The sequence below is a fragment of the Bos mutus genome, chromosome 10 (assembly GCF_027580195.1).
Source record: "Bos mutus isolate GX-2022 chromosome 10, NWIPB_WYAK_1.1, whole genome shotgun sequence".
In the NCBI taxonomy this organism is placed as follows: Eukaryota; Metazoa; Chordata; class Mammalia; order Artiodactyla; family Bovidae; genus Bos; species Bos mutus.
Window position 1 is genome coordinate 93489558 of NC_091626.1, and position 25012 is coordinate 93514569.

The 25012-nt window shown below is 44.5% G+C and overlaps 1 protein-coding gene across 1 annotated transcript in view; it reads right to left on the reverse strand.

The window, feature by feature from the left end:
• The window catches only part of TSHR (thyroid stimulating hormone receptor), a 157799-nt gene extending 133709 nt beyond the window's left edge, over positions 1 to 24090 (reverse strand). Inside the window, exon 1 of the mRNA XM_070378547.1 lies at positions 23809 to 24090. Coding sequence (XP_070234648.1) covers positions 23809 to 23978 — 170 coding nt within the window. The 5' untranslated portion in view covers positions 23979 to 24090. The remainder of the gene's footprint in view (positions 1 to 23808) is intronic.
• Positions 24091 to 25012: the final 922 nt, after the last annotated feature.

A 25012-nucleotide genomic window follows, 5' to 3' on the forward strand; every position in this document is an offset into this window, starting at 1 on the left:
GGGGATTGGGTTCAATCCCTGGTGGGGGAACTAAACGCCACATGCTGAAATTAAGACTTCACAGGCCAGTTAAGACCTGGTGCAGCCAAACGAATAAATAACAAATAGAATAAATCAATAAAAAAGAAGGCAAGAGTCAGACTATTAGAGACATTGGACAACCAGCATAAAGGACGTCAAGGGAAGAAAGAATGTAAAAGATTCCCCAAGACTGGTGATCGGCTATATCAAAATCATTTGAAACATATATTAAAATACGGACTTTGGTGTATGGATGGATCTTCAAGAAACTGTTAACAGTGTTTGCCTTAGGGAACTTAAAATGAAGGATGGAGAATGATTTACATGTTAGCATTTACCCATTAGTATTATTTAAATTTTTACCACAGGCATCTTTTACCCAACTGAACAAATATATTGAAACATACATTTCCAACTTCTACCTCAGACCTCCTAGGGAAGAATTTTCAGGAATGGGGCCTGGGAACCAATATTTTTAATAAGCTCTCCTGGCAATTTTAACCATAGTCAAATTTGGAAACCCCAAGCATCTACATGCAATGCGGGAGACCTGGGTTCAATCCCTGGGTTGGGAAGATCCCCTGGAGAAGGAAATGGCAACCCACTCCAGTATTCTTGCCTGGAAAATCCCATGGACAGAGGAGCCTGGTGGGCTACAGTCCACGGGGTAGCAAAGAGCTGGATACGACTGAGCAACTTCACTTCTTTCACTTTCAAAGCAGCTTCCCAGGTGGCATTAGTGGTAAAGAACCTGTCTGCCAGTGCAGAAGATATAAGAAACGTGGGTTCAATCCCTGGGTCAGGAAGACCCCTTGGAGGAGGGCAAGGCAACCCACGCCAGTAATCCATAGGGTCACAAAGAGTCGGACACGACTGAAGTGACTTAGCACACAAAAGAGATAGCTTGTAACAGAGCTTCCAGTTCTTAGAATAAATGTATTATGGGTAAAAAGGAAAGGAGGGAGCAATAAATTCAAGGACCAGAAATCATCCAGAAGATAAAGGCTGAAAAGAAGCCCTGATATCCATAGGATAGCAAGTTTTGGTAGAAGAATGGGGCAGAAGTAAGCTGGAAAGGGGGTGAGGAATAAACAGAGGATGAACAGACAGTGGTAGTGAGGAATGTGGGAGTGAAGCAAAGATTCTAGAACCTGAGGGGTAACTACACCCAGCGAACAGGTTAGCATTAGAAATTTAACCTAATCAAGGTACTGGCTTGTCAGTTACTGGGAGACCAGAGAGGGCTTCCAGAGCTGAGCACCTGGTGGAGAAATCTCAGCTCAGGGTGAGCTCTGGTGTCCGTGAAACGCTGTGGGATGCACGGTTTTATGTTTTTAATTTTTGGAAGTGCGGGATGCAGCCTAAGACTTGAAGTAGAATTCAGTTCAGTGCAGTTCAGTCGCTCAGTCGTGTCCGACTCTTTGTGACCCTGTGGACAGCAGCACGCCAGGCCTCCCTGTCTATCACCAACTCCCAGAGTCCACTCAAACTCATGTCCATTGAGTCAGTGATGCCATCCAACCATCTCATCCTCTGTCGTCCCCTTCTCCCACCTTCAGTCTTTCTTAGAATCAGGGTCTTTTCAAATGAGTCAGCTGTTCGCATCAGGTGGCCAAAGTATTGAAGTAGAATTCAAACATAATTAATAAAAGAGGATTGAACAGGAATTGAAGTACTCAGATAGAAATGATGAAGTACAGGTGTCACGGGGACAGCAGGAGGTAAGAGAATTGGCCAGAAGTCACAAATGCTGGCATCGGGTGTCCGAGTGAACGGGAAGCTGTCTCTTGGGGGGACCAGCATTGGTTTGGAAATGACATACAGGAAGCACCAAGACTGCTTTGCCTGGCTTTTTTTTTTTTAATTGAAGTATAGTTGATTTACAATGTTGCGTTATTTTCAGGTATACAATAAAGTGACTCAGTAACACACGTATACATATATTCTTTTTCAGACTCTTCGCTATTATAGATATACAAGGTACTGAATATAGTTCCCTGTGCCATACAGTAGGTCCTTGTTGTCTGTTTATTTTATATATAGTATTATGTATCTGTTGGTCCTCAAATCCCACTTTGTCTCTCCCTCCCCTTTCCCCTCTGGTAACCATAAGTTTATTTTCTGAGGTTTTGAATCAATTTCTGTTTTGTAAATAAGTTCATTCGTATGATTTTTTAGATTCCACACAGAGTGATATCATGTGATATTTCTCCTTTTCTCTCTGACTGATTTCACTTAGTATGATAACCTCTAGGTATATCCGTGTTGCTGCAAATGCATTGCCTGGCTTTTTAAAAAATTAATTTATTTTTTTTAACTGGAAGCTAATTACTTTACAGTATTGTAGTGGTTTTTGCCATACATTGACATGAATCAGCCATGGGTGTACATGTGTCCCCAGTGCTGAACCCCCCTGCCACCTCCCTCCCCACCCCATCCCTCAGGGTCATCCCAGTGCACCAGCCCTGAGCACCCTGTCTCATGCATCGAACCTGGACTGGTGATGTGTTTCACATATGGTAATAATATACATGTTTCAATACTATTCTCTCAAATCATCCCACCCTCGCCTTTTCCCACAGAGTCCGAAAGTCTGGCTTTTAAGAGAACTCACAGACGCAGGAAGGGGAGGGGAGTAGTACTGCACAGAAGAATAGACAGAATGCTATCTCCGGAGGGTGTGAAGTACCAAGACAGAGGAGGCCTGAGCAAGTTCATATGCAGAGGAAAAAAAACTTGAGTGAAGAAAGAAAGGTCTGCAGTGTCAGAATGATGGGAGAAATGCATTTGCTCTTAGTCAAAAGGCCAAGAAGCAATTGCTGGGGGAAATAAAAGGCTGATAATGGAATTTCCAGAAAGACACTGAAAATTTTCAAGTATCTTTGGAAATAACTGTGTTATTTCTATGATGTGTTAGTTCCTATAATACGCTGGTCTTTGTGCAAGGTGCTCTGGCATCATTAATCAAGAGGACATTCGCCAGCATCTCTGAGATTGTATAGTCCAGTCTAGAAGATGCAGACAAGGCAATATACAAGTAAAATGGAGTGACAGAATGAGGAAACACACATTGCTGAATTAGGTCTATGTAATCTAGACTTGCGGAGAAGGCAATGGCACCCCACTCCAGTACTTTTGCCTAGAAAATCCCACGGACGGAGGAGCCTGGTAGGCTGCAGTCCATGGGGTGGGGTCACTAGAGTCGGACACAACTGAGCGACTTCACTTTCACTTTTCACTTTCATGCATTGGAGAAGGAAATGGCAACCCACTCCAGTATTCTTGCCTGGAGAATCCCAGGGACGGGAAGCCTGGTGGGCTGCTGTCTATGGGTCGCACAGAGTCAGACACGACTGAAGCGACTTAGCAGCAGCAATCTAGACTTGAGAAAAATCTAGAAACTAATGCCTAATTTATATCGTAAAGTTGATAGCATAGGATCTATGTCTGTTTTCCTTAGGACACTGTCTCCATCACCCTGTATATATAGCCCCTGAGATAATAAAATATCTGTAGAATGAATAATGTGGAAATTGAAAGATTGAGAATGCCTGGAAGTCTACATAATCCAAAAAGGCCTTCTCACTATAACCACCTATAAATTCTGGGTAATACATAACAATTCTTTCAATGAATAGATAAACTCCCCTGGTATCAAGAGAGAGTGGCACACAGAATGGGAAGCCTCATGAGCGCCCTAGAAACAGGAAAGTGACAGTGGGGAAAGAATGGCCAGACTCAGTAACGTGCGAGCTTGACTTTTAATGCTGACCCTGTCATAAGAACAGACCTTGGCACAAGTGAAGGGCACAGTTAGAATTAAGATGCTGCTATGATATTAATATTAGCAATGTAAGAAGGCTAGACACTTAGTAAAAAATGTGAGTCAGAAAAGATCTGCCCATTGGCCGGAGTTTGTATATCCCCTGTACACATTCTAGATTAAAAATACTCCTGAGAAGCTGCAATGCACCTACCCACAGATGTAGGTGTTTGAGTTAGCATTCGAACAGCTGCCTGGTTGAGGTGTCACCCAAGCAGTGAAAGTAACACAAAATATGGGCCCAAGTGATGAAATCCCTGCCACTTCTGAGACAGACCAATGCAGAGCTCCTGATAAAATGTGTCCAGCTCACAGCCCAGGCTGCACAAGACTCTCAGTGACAGCTCTGCTGAAGGTCAGCTTATGATCCAAAATTTAAAAATAAGGGTATAATTCGCCACAAAAGAGCTAGGAGACCCAACAGTTAGCAAATTGAGACCCCAAGAATTTCAGAAAATGGAGCAATCTCATAGTGTCAATAAAATAAGTTTGTTTAAAATAATTCAAAACATAAAGGATGTAACCCAAACCACGAAAAGAATAGAGCAACATTAGAAAAGAACAGATGCCTGTAATATAACAGACATGAAAAATATATGTAATAATACTAAATGGATTAAACAGGAAAGTAGTCAGCAGAAGAAAAGTGAAATAGAAGACAAAGCTATGAAAAATAGACAAGACGTGGCACAAACAGATATCATGCTGGGAAATATTAAACAGAAGTTAAGACAGAAGAACGGAAGATGGATGATCCGACTTACATCCAAGAGGGCTGACAGAAGAAAAATAAGAAAATGAGGAGAGACAGTATTAAAGAGAGAATGACTGAGAACTCTAATTTAAAATAGGACAAGTTCAAAACAGATAAATAAAAGTTAAATAAGAGCTACGTACATTCTAGTAAAACTGTTGACCATCAAATACAACAAGAACTTAAAAGCAAACAGAAGTCACAGATTTTAAAAATCGTGAAAAGAATGACAATAGACTGATGGCAGATTTCTAACACCAACAGTAGAAGGCAGAAGACAATAGAATTATATCTTGACCTACAGGGAGGGAGGGAGGAAAAGATAGGCTAATGGTAGGGCTTTGACTGTTTCTATTGCATTTTATTTATTTAAAATATAAAATATAAAGGAAAGAGCTGAAGCAAATAAGGTCAAATGTTCAGTTCAGTTCAGTCATTCAGTCCTGTCTGACTCTCTGCGACCGCATGAATCGCAACACGCCAGGCCTCCCTGTCCATCACCAACTCCCAGAGTTCACCCAGACTCATGTCCATCGAGTCAGTGATGCCATCCAGCCATTTCATCCTCTGTCGTCCCCTTCTCCTCCTGCCCCTAGTCCCTCCCAGCATGAGAGTCTTTTCAAATGAGTCAACTCTTTGCATTAGGTGGCCAAAGTATTGGAGTTTCAGCTTTAGCATCAGTCCTTCCAATGAACACCCAGGACTGATCTCCTTCAGAATGGACTGGTTGGATCTCCTTGCAGTCCAAGGGACTCTCAAGAGTCTTCTCCAACACCACAGTTCAAAAGCATCAATTCTTCGGCTCTCAGCTTTCTTCACAGTCCAACTCTCACACCCATACATGACCACTGGAAAAACCATAGCTTTGACTAGATGGACCTTTTTTGGCAAAGTAATGTCTCTGCTTTTCAATATGCTATCTAGGTTGGTCATAACTTTCCTTCCAAGGAGTAAGTGTCTTCTAATTTCATGGCTGCAGTCACCATCTGCAGTGATTTTGGAGCCCAGAAAACTAAACTCTGACACTGTTTCCACTGTTTCCCCATCTATCTCCCATGAAGTGATGGGACTGGATGCCATGATCTTCGTTTTCTGAATGTTGAGCTTTAAGCCAACTTTTTCACTCTCCTCTTTCACTTTCATCAAGAGGCTTTTTAGTTCCTCTTCACTTTCTACCATAAGGGTGATGTCATCTGCATATCTGAGGTTATTGATATTTCTCCCGGCAATCTTGATTCCAGCTTGTGCTTCTTCCAGCCCAGCATTTCTCATGATGTACTCTGCATAGAAGTTAAATAAGCAGGGTGACAATATACAGCCTTGACATACACCTTTTCCTAATTGGAACCAGTCTGTTGTTTCATGTCCAGTTCTAACTGTTGCTTCCTGACCTGCATATAGGTTTCTCAAGAGGCAGATCAGGTGGTCTGGTATTCCCATCTCTTTCAGAATTTTCCACAGTTTATTGTTGGGGCGGGGGCCGAGAGGAGCTACCCCATGTCCAAGGAGCAGTGGCTGCACGGGCGCAGGAGGGCCGAGAGGAGCTACTTCATGTTCAAGGTCAGGAGGGGCAGCTGTGAGGAGATACCCCTCTTCCAAGGTCAAATGTTAACTTCTGGTTCCAAATAGGAAAAGGAATACGTCAAGGCTATATATTGTCACCCTGTTTATTTAACTTATAAGCAGAGTACATCATGAGAAACGCTGGACTGGAAGAAACACAAGCTGGAATCAAGACTGCTAGGAGAAATATCAATAACCTCAGATATGCAGACGCCACCACCCTTATGGCAGAAAGTGAAGAGGAACTAAAAAGCCTCTTGATGAAAGTGAAAGAGGAGAGTGAAAAAGTTGGCTTAAAGCTCAACATTCAGAAAATGAAGATCATGGCATCCGGTCCCATCATTTCATGGGAGATAGATGGGGAACAGTGGAAATAGTGTCAGACTTTATTTTGGGGGGCTCCAAAATCACTACAGATGGTGACTGCAGCCATGAAATTAAAAGACGCTTACTCCTTGGAAGGAAAGTTATGACCAACCTAGATAGCCTATTGAAAAGCAGAGACATTACTTTGCCAACAAAGGTCCATCTAGTTAAAGCTATGGTTTTTCCTGTGGTCATGTATGGATGTGAGAGTTGGACTGTGAAGAAGGCTGAGAAGAACTGATGCTTTTGAACCGTGGTGTTGGAGAAGACTCTTGAGAGTCCCTTGGACTGCAAGGAGATCCAACCAGTCCATTCTGAAGGAGATCAGCCCTGGGATTTCTTTGGAACGAATGATGCTAAAGCTGAAACTCCAGTACTTTGGCCACCTGATGCGAAGAGTTGACTCATTGGAAAAGACTCTGATGCTGGGAGGGATTGTGGGCAGGAGGAGAAGGGGACGACAGAGGATGAGATGGCTGGATGGCATCACTGACTGGATGGACATGAGTCTGGGTGAACTCTGGGAGTTGGTGATGGACAGGGAGGCCTGGCGTGCTGCGATTCATGGGGTCGAAAAGAGTCGGACACAACTGAGCGACTGAACTGAACTGCACTGAATCTTGATAATAATACATAGCTATTTGGATTGCTAATTTTTGTCCTTTTATATAGACATTATAATTTTAAAAAGTAAAGGATGAGTAAGAGTTAATCAGAAGAAAATCAAGAGTGGAGATAAAGAATGTTCCAGTAAGAAGAAATAGCCTGTGCAAAAATGCCCAGCAGAGTGCATACAAATTCTAGAATATAAAAATAATGAAAAGTGGTTGAAATAACAGAAGTGACTGAAATGGAGGAAACTCTCAAGAGATCTGCCTGAAAAGAGAAGAGGGCCAGATCACACAGGTTTCACAAACCATGTAAAGAGTCTGAAATTTCCCCTGAGAGAACTGGAAGGTAATGATGTATTTTAAACAGGGAACAGAGACCCCACCCATCGTACATTTTAGATTTACCACTCTGACTGCTGTGTTTAATAAAGACAGAAGAATCTCCATTTATAATGTTCAGGTGGAAAACACGGTGGTGGTGTGAATTTGCATGGCAATAACACAAATGAAATGGAACAGATCCAAGAGATGTTTATATTGGTAATGATTGTGGATTTGATATCAGGGATGTGGGAAAAGACAGTATCAAAGATACTATTATACGGAGTCTGTTTTGAGCGTCTGGGTAAATGGTGATCCACTCACTGAAATAAGCAGAGTGTTTTGGCTAAGAAGATAATGAGGTCACTTTTGGAAATACTAAATGTTAGGACTCAGTAGGATATCTAACAGGTATTTAGATGATACCGATCTAAGGCTCAGAAAATAGACCCAGCCCAAAGATCTGAAATTGCAATTCATTAGCTTGCTTCTTGAAAGAAAAGCTATAAAAAACCTAGGTAGCATATTAAAATGCAGAGAAATAACTTTGCCGAGAAAGTATAGTCAAAGCTATGGTTTTCTCAGTAGTCACGTAAGGATGTGAGAGCTGGACCATAAAGAGAGCTGAGCACTGAAGAATCAATGCTTTTGAACTGTAGTGTTGGAGAAGACTCTTGAGAGTCCCTTGGACTGCAAGGAGATCCAACCAGTCCCTCCTATAGGAAATCAGTCCTGAACATTCATTGGATGGACTGATGCTGAAGCTGAAGCTCCAGTACTTTGGCCACCTGATGCGAAGACTGACTCATTTGAAAAGATCCTGATGCTGGGAAAGATGGAAGGCAGGAGGAAAAGGGGACGGCAGAAGATGAGATGGTTGGATGGCATCACTGACTCAATGGACATGAATTTGAGGAAACTCCAAAGGACAGGGAAGCCTGGTGTGCTGCAGTTTATGGGGTCGCAAAGAGACAAACCTGAGTTAGCGACTGAACAAGCATGTCATTCGATATGCGAATTGGAGTGGACCAGATAGGGGAAGTGAAATCAATGTGTCATTATTACTTTATAGCACCACATGCCCACTTGATGACAAGTTAATCACGTTGAGTCCTTTCTTCCTAGAAGGACCAGTGGTTTATTGTCAAAAGAGTGGATATTATTGGTCACTGTTCACCTTTCCTGCCTCTAGAGCCTCAGCCAGCACCAGTATCAGAGAGATTTCAAAGTGTCTGATCCACAGGCATAGAATCTCATACCACAGAGCATCTGACCATGAGACCCGCTTCAGAGAGAAGGAGATGGGGGGGTGAGCCCATGTCATGGATCCACTGGCCATATCAAGCATCATATCATCTAGAAATAATTGATTTTACAGAACAATGGAATAGCTTTCCAAAGGCACAACTGAAGTGTCCACTGGTAGGCAATCCTTTGCCATGATGGAGCACCATTATGCAGCATGCATATTAGGATACTGTGCCCCCCAACTGGTTCAACATCTCAGTATCTGCCCTCATTGTGCAACAGCAGCCTGACCTTCAGGGATGATCAGAGAGCCACTCTGAGGCACCAGGCAAGCAGAGTGCAAAGTGGAGGAATCCAAGGGCGATGTCATCACTGACAAATGCTACCAAACGCTCAGCCCAGGGAAGGCTCTAAAAATGTCCACTGAATTTCGCAACCGAGGCTGTTAGTGACTTTGGCAAAGAAATTTTTCAGTTGAGTAATGGGGGCAGAAGCCAGATTGCACTAAGCTAAAGAGTGAATGGGACGTAGAAGTATCAAGAGAGCGACTTAAGAAAACTCTGACTGCTCTGCTGTGAAGGGAAGGAGACCAGGAAGTAAGAGTGACAGATGGACTAAGACGTAGGAACTATAGAGGAATGTTTTTTAGGAGACAGAGACTCAAGTGTGTTTAGATAGCAGTGGAAAGAATTTGGGAGAGCAAGAGAGAGGGGCGAAGTCTAGGATGAAGAGACCAGCGGGCAAAGGAAACAGGAGGAAACATTCCTCTCCCATTGTTGTAATAGTGGAGGAGGTAAGGATGAATGTGGATGCTTTTAAAGGAAGGACTTGCTGTTGCTTTGTTTTTGTAGTTTAATTCCCCCAACATCCCTGTATGATACATCTGTGTTCCTGAATATTTGATAAGCATGGTGGTGGTGGTGGTGGTTTAGTCACTAAGTCATGTCCGACTCTTGCAAGCCCGTGGGCTGTAGCCCTCCAGGCTCCTCTGTCCCTGGGATTCTCCAGGCAAGAACACTGGAGTGGGTTGCCATTCCCTTCTCCATTTGATAAGCATAACCCCCTGTATTCTTACTCCGCTGAAGAATAAAGATCGTCCTTGAGAAATGAAGAGCCCCCTGTACACTTGAACAGTTACTTCCCTGGTCTTCCCACCAGTTCTTCAAGGGAGGACAGAGCCATTCCTTGGCTTTCATTTCACAGATACACACAGTGAGACACAGAAAGATTAGGTGCCTTGCTGAAACGTTCACAACTCACTGGAGGTCTCCTGACTTTTGATCTCCCTTTCTGTTGACCACTCTGACTGTACAGCCCTGTTCCATAGTCTTACAAGGATTTCCTTACTGCATGGACACCTCCATCCTCTACTCTTCACGAAGACTTTTAGCTGACACAACTTTAACCACGATATTTACCCCTCCCTACTTTGTTGCTATTGACATTGAAGATATTGGATACAGTATACAAAAAAAGCATAGCCCCTCCAAGTCCTTTTATTTATGTATTTATTTATTTTTTGGTCATGAGATATACACTTTCTATAAAGTGCTGTTTCCAAAGAGTAAAAGGGGGGACTTCCACGGTGGTCCAGGGGTTAACAATCCACCTTGCAGTGCAGGGGTACAGGTTCGATCACTGACTGGGGAGATAAGACCCCATATGCTGCAGACCAACTGAGCCTGTGCGTTGTATGCTGCAGCTGGGACCGGATGCAGCCAAATACATAAATATAACAACAACAAGCAAGTAAAATGAACCAGAACTTCCATTGTCACACGGAACTGAATCAGACCAAAACCTTAATGGATTCTCCCATGCTTCGTAGAGCACATTTCAGAACTTCTGGCTTTGTTGTTTTACATTCCAGGGACTGAGGATGGTTTTGAAATGGCAACTTGGTTATGGTACATAAGAAGGCCAGCCAAGCATTAAATGGGGCATCTGGAGAGTCTGGAAATAATAACAGTTCATTTTAGCCAAACTCTGACACAGAACAGATAAATCTTTGTTAGAGATTTACAAGCCGTACTGGGACAGAGACCCTCCCAGCTAGAATTGTGGTCATTTTACCCTCCTCACAGTAACTCCTAGGGGATGAAAAGCTCTGGAAGAAGATACGAAATCTTGTAAATCTGGAGACTGTCCCTTTTGCACAGTGTGCATGTGGTTTTGCTCTTCTTAATAAAGCTGCCCAGCCCTCAAGCTGAACAGCTGGTGGATGGTCCCCGCATGGAAGCTTGCCCTTCCCGAGTCAATATCATGCCCATATCGAGGGTTAAATCAGGCCAGATCTCACAGCCTCTCGGACCCACTACTGCTGCGGTGAAAACAGATAATGTGTGATCCAGGCTTTACTCTGGTTTACCAGGTATTACACATGCATGCCGGGGAAGGCAATGGCACCCCACTCCAGTACTCTTGCCTGGAGAATCCCAAGGACAGAGGAGCCTGGTGGGCTACAGTCCATGGGGTTGCTAAGAGTCGGACACGACTGAGCGACTTCACTTTCACTTTTCACTTTCATGCATTGGAGAAGAAAATGGCAACCCACTCCAGTGTTCTTGCCTGGAGAATCCCAGGGACAGAGGAGTCTGTTGGGTTGCCGTCTATGGGGTTGCACAAAGTCGGACATGACTGAAGCGACTTAGCAGCAGCAGCAGCATGCATGCCACCAGCATGACCTCACGTGATCCTCACAGTCACTCCATGATGTGCATGGGGCTAGTATGCCTTGCTAGCTTGTGCGTCAAGTGAGTTGAACAAATAGTCCCCCTCACCAGTGAGTTGGTGGAGAGCTAGGATTATTTATGTATTTATGCCTATGCTGGGTCTTCATCACTGCCTGTGGGCTTTCTCTAGTTGCGGCAAGCCGGAGCTATTCTCTAGTTGCAGTGCACAGGCTTCAAATTGCGGAGGCTTCTCCTGCTGCAGAGCAAGGGATCTAGGCACGTGGGCTCAACAGTCGTGGTGCACAGGCTTAGTTGCCCAGCAGCACGTGGGATCTTAGTTCCCAGACCAGGGATTGAACCCATGTCTCCCACACTGGCAGCAGATTTCCAACTGCTGGACCACCGGGGGAATCCCTGGAGAGCTAGGATTTGACCACACATCTTCTGCCTCCAAGTCCAGAGTGGGTTGGGAAGAAACAGCTGAGAAGTAAACTCTGATAAACATAAGAGGAAGAATAATTTTCTTCTCTCATATAACCTTTTTTATTCTCATCAAGTTTTATTTCTTGGCATATCGGTTAAATGTTTAATGGAGGTAGAGAATATGATTATAAGAAACACCATTACAAATGGGATATTGTTTGAGTTCTGCAGTTTCCCTATAACAAAGAAAAGTCCTTAGCATAAATCCTGGCTCTTAAAAGAATGAGAGTTATGGATAATGGCTCATGCATTGCTATTAAGTCACCTCTTTGTCCAAGTGTGGACTGAGATCACCACAAGATCCGGAAGGGACAGGAACATGGTGTTCCTCACCCAACTGGCTAGAAATAGTCTTACTCATGGGATGGGTATTCTTAAGACCTTTTGACATGGGAAAGTAGTTCTGAAGCTCTAAGTCTCTGAGAATAAGTATGAATGTTTTTGGTGCTCGGATCATTATATCTAAGGTGCAAGGCATTTGGACAAAAGTGGGGGTGCTCTTTATACCAGTGTGTTAAGGTAAATCCATCCCCAGAGACAGCGAGCAAATTAATGGTTGGCAGGGGCTACGGAGAGAGCAGGAATAGGGGTTGATCAGTACAGATCGCCTTGAGAGATAAGAATTTGGAACTAGCGGTGATGGCTGTAGACATTATGAATGCACTAAATACCACTAAATGGTGCACTGTATGAATTTCACATCAATGAAGGCAGGTGGGGGGAGGGGAGGGAATGGAAAAGGACCAGATGTAGGACATTAACCTCAGAATAGTAGAGAGAGCCTTGGATTTAGAGTTAGGAGACCTGCGTTTGAATACCCTTTTTCACTTATACGTGTTGTGACATAAAAGATAAGAGAGGTGACATTTCTTAAGTCTCTGATTCCTCGTCTAAAGTGGAGTCAAACAACTACCTCACACGGCTACCATGAGTCCTAAACAAGATACAGGATGTGAAAACTCATAGTTTCGGGCTGGACACGGAGCTGACACACAGAACATCATGTAACACGAGAAAACAATGTAACAGTGATGGGCTTTTTAAGGCAGGACAGAAAACCCACTGATTTCATATGATATCTCAAACTGTTACGACATGTAACTTGGATTAATAAACCATAGTGGATAAAAATGTTTTCAGAAGTCTTCGCTGAAGGACTAGATGTTTTTGAAACTTAAGTTTTCTGGCATCGAGGCATTAATTTAACCCTAAAAATGACTGTAATGGCCAATTCTTCACTCTAGTGCTGTGTTTGAATTATATTGAGTTACTCTATCTCATCAATTTAAGATGCACATTAAAAATAAAACTTTATTATCTCTGAAACCAGGAGTCCACTAATCAAAAGAGAGGCTGGATCACCCTAAGGAAATTTCTACAGTGCCACCCTACAGGTGATTCTCAACAAACAGTGGACAAGGTGACTCCTTCTATGGATGCCAACCAGTGCCAATGCAAAGGACATGAGTGAAACGTCCATGGTGATAGGGATTAAAGCCAAAGAAGGGCTCCTTCTCATCAAAGCTAGTCAAGATACCGCCTCTGTCACTGCCTGACCTGCCGACAGCAGAGCCTTATGCTGTACCATTAATAAGGCAAATTTGCTCAGAAAACAGCCAGCCATTTGCTGGCAGTTTGGTTGCATTGGACCCTTTCCCTGCTGTAGAAAGTAGTGATTCATTTAAAAAAGAATCTTTATGTTGGATTTGGGTTTGCCTTCCCTGACCTCAATGCCTCCACCAGGGCCACTATTCAAGGGCTTCTAAGATTCTTATACAGTTCATCTACCACTATGAACTCCTGCACAATGTTGAACAAGCAACTAGTACAACACTGCAACACAACATTCAACCAAGAGACACATTTCATGGCTGAGAAGGCACAACAAAGAGAGCACGACCGCCACCCACTAATTCTACCCTGTAACTCATCAGGCAGAAGCAGACTGCCTAATAAAATGAGGGGCTGGGCCATTAAAGGCTCAGCTAGGTGAGGCACAGGGGAGCCTGGCATGCTGCAGTCCATGGGGTTGCAGAGTCGGACACAACAGAGTGACTGAACCACAAGGTTGCAACTCGGAGGCTAAGTCCTGCATGGTTGAGGATCTGACCTAATGAAGTACACACACGCTGAACCAACAGCTGCTGTATGCTATCATGTTCTTTAAAGCTAGAATACCTGGATCTGAAGAGCTAGGGCTGTTGGTAGGATTGGCCCTTCTCACCATCACCATAGTGACCTACTTCCAGAATTGGAACTTCTCAATTCCTTCCAGATTAGAGGTCCTCGTTCCTGGATGGACAGATGACTTCCATCAAGTCAAACACAGTGTTCCTGATGCTAGTCATTTGGGCTCCTCATCCCAGTGGATAAATAAGAAAATAAAGGCTTTTCTCTACTGATGGGAATAATAGAACTGTGAGAAGCTAGGTGGCTGCTACGCACTACATTAGCAGCTGCAAGGAGTATGGACTTTCACTGGGACACATCGTGGTTCTTCTGTGGCCAGTGATAATTGTGAATGAGAAAAGGCGGTGACTGTAGCTGATAAGGGCAAGGCAACTAAGGGTTTAGAACCTTTGGAGGTGCAAGTCTGAGTCTTTCCACCAGCCCTTCACCCCAGCCAGTCTTGCCCTTTCTCTCTAAGGGTGAGAGAAATCTAGAACTGGAGTTGCAGAGAGATGATAACTATCAATTATAAACTTGGGATCAAACACAACAGAGGAGACTTCCACTCGTGTCAGAAACCCTCTTGCATTGTTTTTGTAAAGACTGCATCTTGAAGGGAGTTCAGTGACTGGTTGGACTTGTATCTCCCTCTCTCTCAGGAAAGAAGTAAGAGTATCTTATTTGAACAAAACTGAAGATCACATGTTTTAGTCTGGGAGCAGGATATGATGGGAAGCTCTGAGTGGTGCAGAGTGAACTTGCTGGAGACCTCTTATACATCACTTGAGATCCTCTCAGCCTCCTTTTCTAGCGATGCTGCAGCCAAGAGTTCATGCAGAAGTCAACTAGCTTCCCCCAGGTACACCGTGACACGAACGCATCTCAGCTCTGTATCACACTCCTCTTGCCTTCCACCCAGGGGCTTTTCTGTTAATATAATATCTGGAAACCCTTTTATCATCCATGCACAAGAAACCCAGAAGCTTGGTGAGTTAAACACCCTGACCTATGGGGGATTTTTTTTTTTCCTTGTAATTTGGAAGGAGTTTAAAAATCCTTACTAGCTTCCTATCATTCAGAAAACAAAACATAATAATATTATATACATGTTTGTGTATATAGGCTTCTCTGGTGGCTCAGCAGTAAAGAATCTGCCTGCCAATGCAGGAAATACAGGCTAGATCCCTGGGTTGGGAAGATTCCCTGTAGAGAGCAATGGATAAAGGAAAGGATAGCTTTCAAAAATCTTTTTTCTCTCTTTTTAACCATCTGACTCTCAAAATCAAGCAATCTGCTTCTTTTGAAAAATCTTAAGCAAATAATTTAGGCTTTCCAGGGGGCACCAGTGGTAAAGAACCCACCTGCTAATGCAGGAGACATAAGAGACATGGGTTCAATCCCCGGGTCGGGAAGATCCCCTGGAGGAGGGCACAGCAACCCACTCCAGTATTCTGGCCTGTGAAATCCCATGGACAGAGGAGCCTGGCGGGCTACAGTCCATGGGGTCACAAAAGAGTCAGACACAACTTAGTGACTAAACAACAAATGTGTGTACAGTGTATATGTAATAATGACATAAAATATACCTAAGTACAACAGTGATCTGCCCCTCTGTAATTGCTCTGGTCTCATTTCCTACAACCCACTCTCCTTCAGCCACATTTTCCTCCTTGCTACTTCTTAAACCTCCTATGCATGTTCTTCTCACATCCCCCCCGACTGTGCTGCTGCTAAGTCACTTCAGTCGTGTCCGACTCTGTGCGACCCCATAGACGGCAGCCCACTAGGCTCCCCCATCCCTGGGATTCTCCAGGCAAGAACAGTGGAGTGGGTTGCCATTTCCTTCTCCAATGCATGAAAGTGAAAAGTGAAAGGGAAGTCGTTCAGTCGTATCCGACTCTATCGACCCCATGGACTGCAGCCCACCAGGCTCCTCCGTCCATGGGACTCTCAAGGCAAGAGTACTGGAGTGGGGTGCCATTGCCTTCTCTGCCCTGACTCTGGGTCTCTGCATGTATTCAGAATCTTTCCTCCCCTAGATATCAGCTTGGTTTAAGTTATTTTTTTCTTTTTTGGATCCTTCTGGTCTTTACCTAAATGTCACCTTCTCAGTGAGGCCTTGTCTAACCATTTAAAATGTAACTTCCAGCACTGCTTCTCCCTCTTCCTTAATTTTTCTCCATTACACTAATCGCCACCTGATATTCTATGTGTTTTCCTTATTTATTCATTAACTTGTTTTTGATGACTACTTTTCCTGCTAGAATGTAAGATCAAGGGGGTCATTTATTATATATCTCCAATGCCTAGAATGGTACTTACATATAAAAAGTGATTGGTGAAAAAAGAAAGAAAGGGAGAATAACTAACTAGAACAAATGCCATTTATCCAGAAGTAAGATTTCTGGCTATCTCAAATCTCTGGAGCGTGGCCATGAAGCCAGAAATAACTGAAAAGGATGTTGAGAGGAAAACCGAACGGCAACCTAGCCCACTGAGGACTTTGCTGCCGGAAAGCCCCCCAGTTACCCTCTCCCTTTAAAGTCTGTGTATTCGCATGTCTACCTCCTTTCCCCAGAGTTAGCCTTCTAGTTTTTCAGCTCACAAAAAGACTGAAATAACAAAATATAAGTAGCACCTGGCAATAAGAAGAGGCAATTTCAATCCCCTAACTGGAGTTGAGTAATCATGATAACACTCGGGTGTGGGTAAAATTAAGCTAATGCTTGCAAAATGTAAGCCAAGAGCTTCGTGTATCATATAAACACAGGGATTGTGTTTTTGAAAGAAAAAATTGGGACACAGTGAGTTCTTTCCAGGTGCAAAATGGGTGTGGGGAGTTTAGTTAGGATGACGATGAAATATTTGAATTTCTGGACTATTCTGATGGTAAAAAAAATCTAGGGCATATTTACATGTCACTACATGTAAGACAGTAACATTTATAAGATGCTTGAAAAATCACAAATGCCTGCTTGTAATTTTAAGAAGAGAATTGTTTTGAACATTTCTGGAACACCCTAAATGTCCTTAAAGATTCATACAAAAATGAAGCAAAGTAAGTAGTCTGACATCTAAATGGAACCTTTTAAAATCCAATGTGTAGCTTTGAACAAATGGGACCACTTTGTTCATACTTGAAATTCTCTTCAATGACTTTTTTAATTGCAGTAAAGAAAGGCCAAAGATGAAAGAAACACACTAACCAGCTTCAGTGAAAATGGAAACAGGGTCAGTGTGGAAGATTTAATGTCAGATATGAGGCCTAGACTCTTGTAAAATCTGGTTTTAAACTATTGAAGAATAACCACATTCAGTGAACTTCTAGCCTATTCAAAGGACAGGCTAAGTGGGAGGCATCAGAAAGTAACCATAATAATGTATTTTGGAGAAATATATCACCCCCAAATGTCAGTAAGTTTTTAAAAAAATATATATTTCAGCATTGTTTGCAGTAAAATATTTATAACAAAAAGAGTTATAGTTAACACAAAATGTATACTTAGGGTCACACAAAAATCCCAAATTATGCCCAAACATAATTTCTTTGGTGATTTGGCTATTTGTCTTATTTGAACTCAGCCTGTTGGAACGCATAAGAGATTGCTCTTGCAATTCGAATTTAAAATGTTTTATTGAGTAATTTATTTCAACCTGTGATTTAAGTTGAAAAGAAAGTTATTTTTTGTACTGAGTTTACTTGTCAGTGCCTCCTGTGAGCCAGTAACTGTTCTCAGCATTTTATATACATTGCAGGGGAAAACTGTGCTTCAGGGGCAAATTATACATTGATTCAGAGCACATTCTTCTAAGATTTCGAGTGTGATTCAACCAGAGCTATTTTACAGCTCTGTAGGTTGTAGATAGCTGACAACAGTGCAAAATAATTTTGTCTGTAGACACACAAATTCTGTCTGTTAGAGCTTTACTTGACTCTACAAAGGAAGTTAGTTTTGACAACAAAAGTGGGAGAGGGGAACTACCTCCCTCTTCTTACCCCCAGCAGCCAGGACATTAGCAGGTCACCTCTGCCAGACAATCAGATGCTCTCATATAGGATATCACTCTCTGGCTGGCGATTCAAAGAGGCAGGGACGATTGAGAGATGACTGGTGGTGGCACATGGAGAGTGTAGTGGCTATACAGCCGGGGGCCCAGCACTTCAGACATCCTGTAGTTGCGACTGTGGTCTTGTCCATGGAGTGGTTCCCAGCAGATGGTTGGCGGTGGCTCCGACTTCCTGCCTGCCGTGTGCCTTGGCCTATTTTCAGAGCCTGATTCTACAATGATTCTGTAAATTATATGTAATTCTTTCAAAACATTTCTTTTCTCCTTAAGCTAGACAGAGTGGGTTTTCAGTTACTTACCAATGAAAACCTTGAGTGTACCCACGCACAGAGAATAACAGAGAATAAATCGCGGAGCCTGGAGGCGTGGGGTGACGCTGCCTTTATAAGATACATAGTATTGATCCTTGCTTGGGTGCCGAAGCAGAGGGTTTTGCTTTAGGTTGGGAACCAAATGTTATTCAAGTTATGACCACTAATTGGGACTAAAATAATTGTGCAATGTAGACTTAATCCACATGTCCCTGGGGGTAGAACAGGTGTGACGCGAAGATATTCAAGATTATTTTGGGTGGAGTGTCCACGTGGCATTAAATAATAGTGAATCACACAGGGAGAAAGCGATTCCCTTTCCATTGTCTTTCAGTCCTGATATCAGAAGGACACCATGGTGGATTGCTATCTCTTTGCTATTTCTTGAACACCTATTACTCTTCCTTTATAACAAAGAAAAAGCCGCCCGAGGCTCACAGCATTCACAGACAATAGTACTGAGCTAGAATAGAATTACATTTTGTTTTTGCGGTATTCAGTCTTCTGGTTACCCATTGTTTGGAGCAAGTCATGAGAATTTCCAGTTATATTCACAGCATAAGCCTTCTAAACAAATTTCTTTTAGGTAAAGATGTGAATCAGTCTAAAAATATTGAGTAAATCACATCACAGGTAGAGCGCAGATAAGGCAGCACACTTGAAGACGGTGAGTTACTGTCTTCCTTTTAGAAAACACCAGGATAGACCACTAATTGGAGCCACAGATCCAGAATCCAAATGACTTAAAAACTGAAACAAAATTCAGAATTCAGAAACACAAGGTCCTCCAGAACCCTGACTGAAGGCTGACAAGTACGTGATAGACAAACCGTTATGCCACTGAAGCGCTGGACTCTGGAAGGCAAAAGATAGAGGGGGTGGAGGCAGTGATTGTCCCCATCACAAAACGAAAGCAGGTGGGTCAACAGGGCAAGGCAAAGTAAAGCAGCATTTTCCTGAGGAAAAATCCACACAAACCCAGAACAGACATCTAACCCCATCCACCTCCTCATCCAGAGAAGGGACGGTCTCACATCAACATTTAAATTCTGAATTTTATTCTGCTTGTTTCATTTAAGTTAAGGAACTTCATTTAAGCCAGTTGGAAGAAACAAGTTTTTCAAACCACTTGTACATCAAAGGTTCTAGAATGTTCCACCGGGGAGTAGGCATGTCAGCTGTCCATCACTAGTCACCTAGTGAGAACCACTGTTATAAAGGGAGGGTACGGTGCCCACTGGGGCAGGGGTGAAGTGGAAGAAACGATTTCGAACCACTGCTTCAGTGACAACACAGATGGTATAACTTCCGTCCAGACCACCCGGCAGGTGTGTGGATGATGAGGAAAGAGGCCATGTCTTCAGCATCATGTTATGTGGATAGAAAGCAGCTTCAGGAAAAACTGCTCTTGGCACCAGGATAATTTGCAACTTGACTAAGCAGTGGTTAAACAGCATCTACGTTTGAAAATAGGGGTTACCACCAGGTTGGGTTTTTAATGACAAGGATCTGGTCTGTTCCACCAGGGAAAGCCTTCTATGATAAAACTTGGATGTGGTCTTTCTTTTCCACCCTCCCTCCCATCTCCTGTCTCTTCCTTTCCTTCCCCTTTCTTCCCTTGTTTTCTGTTCTTCCTAACTCCCTATTTTCTGAGTGACTGCACATTTCTCAGGCCAACAGCCCCCAAGGTTATGTGTGGCTTACTGGACATCTCAAACTTCCAGACTTCTTTCTCCAAAGCCTCACGACCATACTGAGTAGAAAGAGCTGGCGGGGTGAGACCCACTTTCCACCGCCAATGGGGCCCCAAGGCATAGCTCTGTGGTGTACCTGGTACCACCGCTTACCAGCTGTGTGACACTGAGCCAACTGCTTCATCTCTCTTGTACCTCAGTGTTCTCATCTACACAATGAGAGTAATAAAATCACCTGCTCGACTGGATTTTGTGAGGATTCAGCGAATTAGTTGGCATAAAGGACTGGACTGAGAACTGCCCATAAAGTACCATACTGTAATAAGCACTCTGGGAGTGTTAAGTTTTGCATATTTGACTTCTCTTATAAGCTTGCCTTTCACAAAAGAGTTCTACTGCCCCCCAAAGATTTAAAAATCGTTTTGCTGCTTTTGCCCAGGGTTGCGGTCACTGTTTACATTAGCATACCATTCACCCCATACTTTTCATCCATTTTCTCTTCTCCATCTCATGATAACGTCAATCTTCAGAAGAGCGCCCCTCCTGCCCTGCTTCCGGCTGTCTTCCCGTCGTTTTTAAGGTCAGACTCTCCCTACCACTGTCTCTATCTAGGGAGTCAGTGGATTCAGACAGACTGGTCTCATTGCAGACTATTCTTATCACAACACAGGCATCAGAAGGAACCTGATGGAACCCTTGCTTGTAACCTGAAGGAAACGTGTGTCCTCCCACGTAAATTATCTCACCTAATTTCACAGTTAGCCACAGAAGGGGAAAGAGACATGTCTTCCAACTCTGATTCCATTGCTCCTTCTCTGACATTACCTTTCTCCTCATCGTTCAGAGGAAATCAAACAGGATGACTCCCACTTCCCTTCCGTGGCCAGAGCCACCCTGCTCTTCAATGACTCTTGAAACCCTGCTCCCTTGAAAGAAGTCTCTGAAGCCATGAAGCCTCTGGTCTCCATTCCCCCAACACACGGTGGACAATCTGAGACCAGCGTATCTGTTTGTTCATTCATTCACCTAACAAGTTTTGTTTTTGTTTTTGAGCATTAAAGTAGTTCTACAGTTAAATGGGGCTTCCCTGGTGTCTCAGTGGTCAAGAGTCCTCTTGCCAAGCAGGAGATGGGGGTTTGATCCCTGGGTCAGGAAGATCCCCTGGAGAAGGAAATGGCAACCCACTGCAGTATTCTGGTCTGGGAAATCCCTTGGAGAAAGGAGCCTGGTGGGCTATAGTCCATGGGGTCACAAAAGACTCAGATATGACTTAGTGACTAAACAACAATAACAAGGGCTGAAAGACAGGGTCCCTGGGTTAGACAAGTTCATTTTCTTCTAATACAGGCACTCAAAGAGATAACGAGTTACAGAAAACCTGTGTGTTGGGGTGAGGCTGGGGTTCACGCACAGGATGCTGTGAACCCCACAGAGCTCACATGTGAGCTCACAGAGCTCACTGAGCCTAGGAGTCATTGGCCAGGAGAGGCTTCCCGAAGGGAGTTAACCCCCAATCTGGACCTTGGAGTAGGAATCAGCCAGATGAGGAAAAGGGAAAAGTCGCTTTAGGCAGAGGGACTAGAATGCGGAAGGAAAGGCAAAAGCAGCTTGCGGGAGCATAGAACTTGAGGGAAAGTTCCAGAAATTCTGTTCAGTAGCAGAAACTCTACCCCTGAAGTGTGACAGACTATGAGCCATGAGGTCTGAAAGACTGGACTACGTCTCAAAGGATCTTGTAGGCTGTACAAAAGAACTTTATCACGGGAGCTGCAAGGAGTCAATGCAAGGGTTCCATCAAAACATCAAAATGCTAAGAACAGCTTTTCTTCTGGGGTGGCAGCACGGGCAATGAAGCAATACTTGGAGGCTGCACAGAAGTACATACTTGTGCTGAGATGTTCATAACCTACTGCTAACTGCTGGAGGGAATTTTAAGCACAACTTCGCCATTGCTTTCCATTTATCTACTTGTGCTTACTGACCTTAACTGGGTTTAACCAGTTAAGTAAATAGGAAAACAAGATTGTCTTTACTATTCTTTCTTAGCATTCTGTTTCTGATCACCCCAAAAAGTCTTCTCTTAATTACAATCATCCTCTCAATTGTCATTGACTTAAATGCGTGTTAAGGAACAATGGGCTTTCCTTGTGGCTCAGATAGTAAAGAAGTGAAGTGAAGTAGCTCAGTCGTGTCCAACTCTTTGCAACCCTGTGGACTGTAGCACACTAGGCTCCTCCGTCCATGGGATTCTCCAGGTAAGAATACTGGAGTAAAGAATCTGCCTGCAATGCAGGAGATCCAGCTTTGAGCCTTGAGTTGGGAAGATCCCTTGGAGAAGGGAATGGCAACCCATTCCAGTATTCTAGCCCGGAGAATTCCGTGGTCAAAGAGCCTGAAGAGCCACAGTCCATGGGGTCCCAAAGAGTCAGACACGACTGAGCGACTAACACTTTTACACACAAGGCTTATTTAATATTAAACTTCTAATTTGGTAACATTTAACATGCAGATAAAAATATATTATTTGAAATTTCATCTCTTTTTATCTCTACCGTGCTTATCCAAAAGGAGATTTCTGGATGTGCTACATAAGTGGGCGTGGCTTCTCAGGCAGCTCAGTAGTAAAGAATCTGCCTGCCAATGCAGGAGACCTGGGTTTGGTCCCTGGGTTGAGAAGATCCCCTGGAGAAGGAAATGGCAACCCACTCCAATATTCCTGCCTGGAAAATTCCACGGACAGAGGAGCCTGGCAGGCTACAGTCCATGAGGTTGCAAAAGAGCTGGACACAACTTAGTGACCAAACAGCAACAAGAAGTGGATAGTTCATCATTGAGTAAGTAACGCATATAACTTCATACAAAGTATAAAGGGTATTCCATACAGAAGGTGTTACATCTGTAGATTCAACTAACCCTGGATTGCATATACTCAAGGGTAGGGTAGAGGGCATTCCAGAAAGTTCCAAAAAGCATAACTTGAATATCCCCCACACTGGCAACTACTGACACAGCATTTACATTGTTTTTAACATTATTTACATAACATTTAGACTGTATTAGGTTTTACAAGTAATCTAGAGGTGTTCTAAAGTGTACAGGAGGATGTGCATATGTGATATGCCAATACTCCACTTGAATATCCTTGGATTTTAGTATATACAGGGGTCCTGGAGCCATTGGCCATGGATGCTGAAAGACAATCGTTTAAAAAGAGCCCTGATTAAATTCCGTCAACTATTTGATGATTCAAGAAACCTACTAAGATAAGTTCTCATCTAGAAAGACTATAAAAATTGAAACACTTTTTTTTGTTGTTGCAATTTTTCATCACCCAAAATAAGATAAAAAAGATCAGTTCTTGAGTTGTCAGCAAGCTCGTTTACATTTTAAGTAAAATTGAGATTCTGGCTCAGGCAAAATGCAGAAAAACAACTCTCTTAGAAAGGAAAACTGTCACTTTTCATCTTGTACTAAAGTTTTGTTAACTTTTTCTGCGTTGTGAATAACTGGGGTATCATCAACCCCACGTTTGGTGGATGGAGTGTTTACTCACTACACACACAGACACACACACACACACACACACACACACACACACACACACACGCCCTCTGGCCTGTTCTCAAGCTCTTTTTACGCACTTCCAGCCTCCTTCCCCAGCTGCCTGGGACCCTGGGTTCCCCCTGTCCTCCCCAGGTACTCACAGGGTCTGCGTGCTGGGGGGTAAGCTAGGGATGCTCTGGATGTCCTTGCAGGTGACTCTGAAGTCGTCCTCCTGGCGGCATTCGCAGGGCGGAGACGGACACCTCTCCCCACCGAGGCTGCTGGGCAGGACCAGAAACAGCGCCAGCCGCAGGAGGGGCGTCGGCCGCATCGTCCTCCGGGCCCCAGGCTACCTCTGCGTGCTCCGCGATCGCCTCCCTCTCATCCCTCTGCGCCTCGGGCTCCTCGGGGCCAGGAGAGACGGCGCGGGGCGGGAGGGAGGAGGGCTCGATGGGGCTGTGACTTCAGCACCAAGCCGGAGGCTGGAGAGGGCGCCGAAGAGGCACTTAAGGGCTCCGTCGCCCTGGCAACCCTGCGCCCAAACCAGCTCCCCGGCTTCGCTCTCCGCGCCCCCAGCCTCGTCTGTTCCCTGCCTCCCTCTGCCCTCCAACCTGCCCCCACGCGCTCTTCGCCTCGCCTTCCTCCAAAAAGCCTGGTTTGGATTTTCCCTCCTTTGCTGGTCCCTAAACCCAACTGGCCACCCCATTTTCCCGTGTGGGGCGCGGTCCCCAGGGAACTGCCTCTCCGGATCCACGCGCACGCACCCTCTCTAAACTGACAAAGTTCCAGTGGAACGGACTGTCCTCCTGGGGAGGACCCGGGTCCCGCAGAACTTCAGCTCTCCCTGGCCCAGGGCGCCTCTGCCCGAGGGTCCGAGGCAGGCACGCGTGGCCGGCCAGCCCGCGATGCGGCCGGGGCGCGCCTCTCGCGCAGGATCCTCGCGGGTCCCGCGGGGCGCGCGCCGACACTCGCGCAGATCGCAGCGCGGGCTGGCCCGGCGGCCCGGCTCTCAGCGCGGCGCACGGCCCGGCAGGCGATGGACTCTGGCGCCACCTCGTGTGCAGACCCGGGGACGAAGGAAACTGTTCAGTCCAGTTCAGCCGCTCAGTCGTGTCCCACTCACTCTTTCCCACCCCATGGACCGCAGCACGCCAGGCCTCCCTGTCCATCACCAACTCCCGGAGCTTGCTCAAACTCATGTCCATCGAGTTGGTGATGCCATCCAACCATCTCATCCTCTGTCGTCCCCTTCTCCTCCCGCCTTAAATCTTTCCCAGCATCAGGGGCTTCTCCAATGAGTCAGTCCTTCACATCAGGTGGCCAAAGTATTGCAGTTTCGGCTTAAGCATCAGTCCTTCCAGCGAA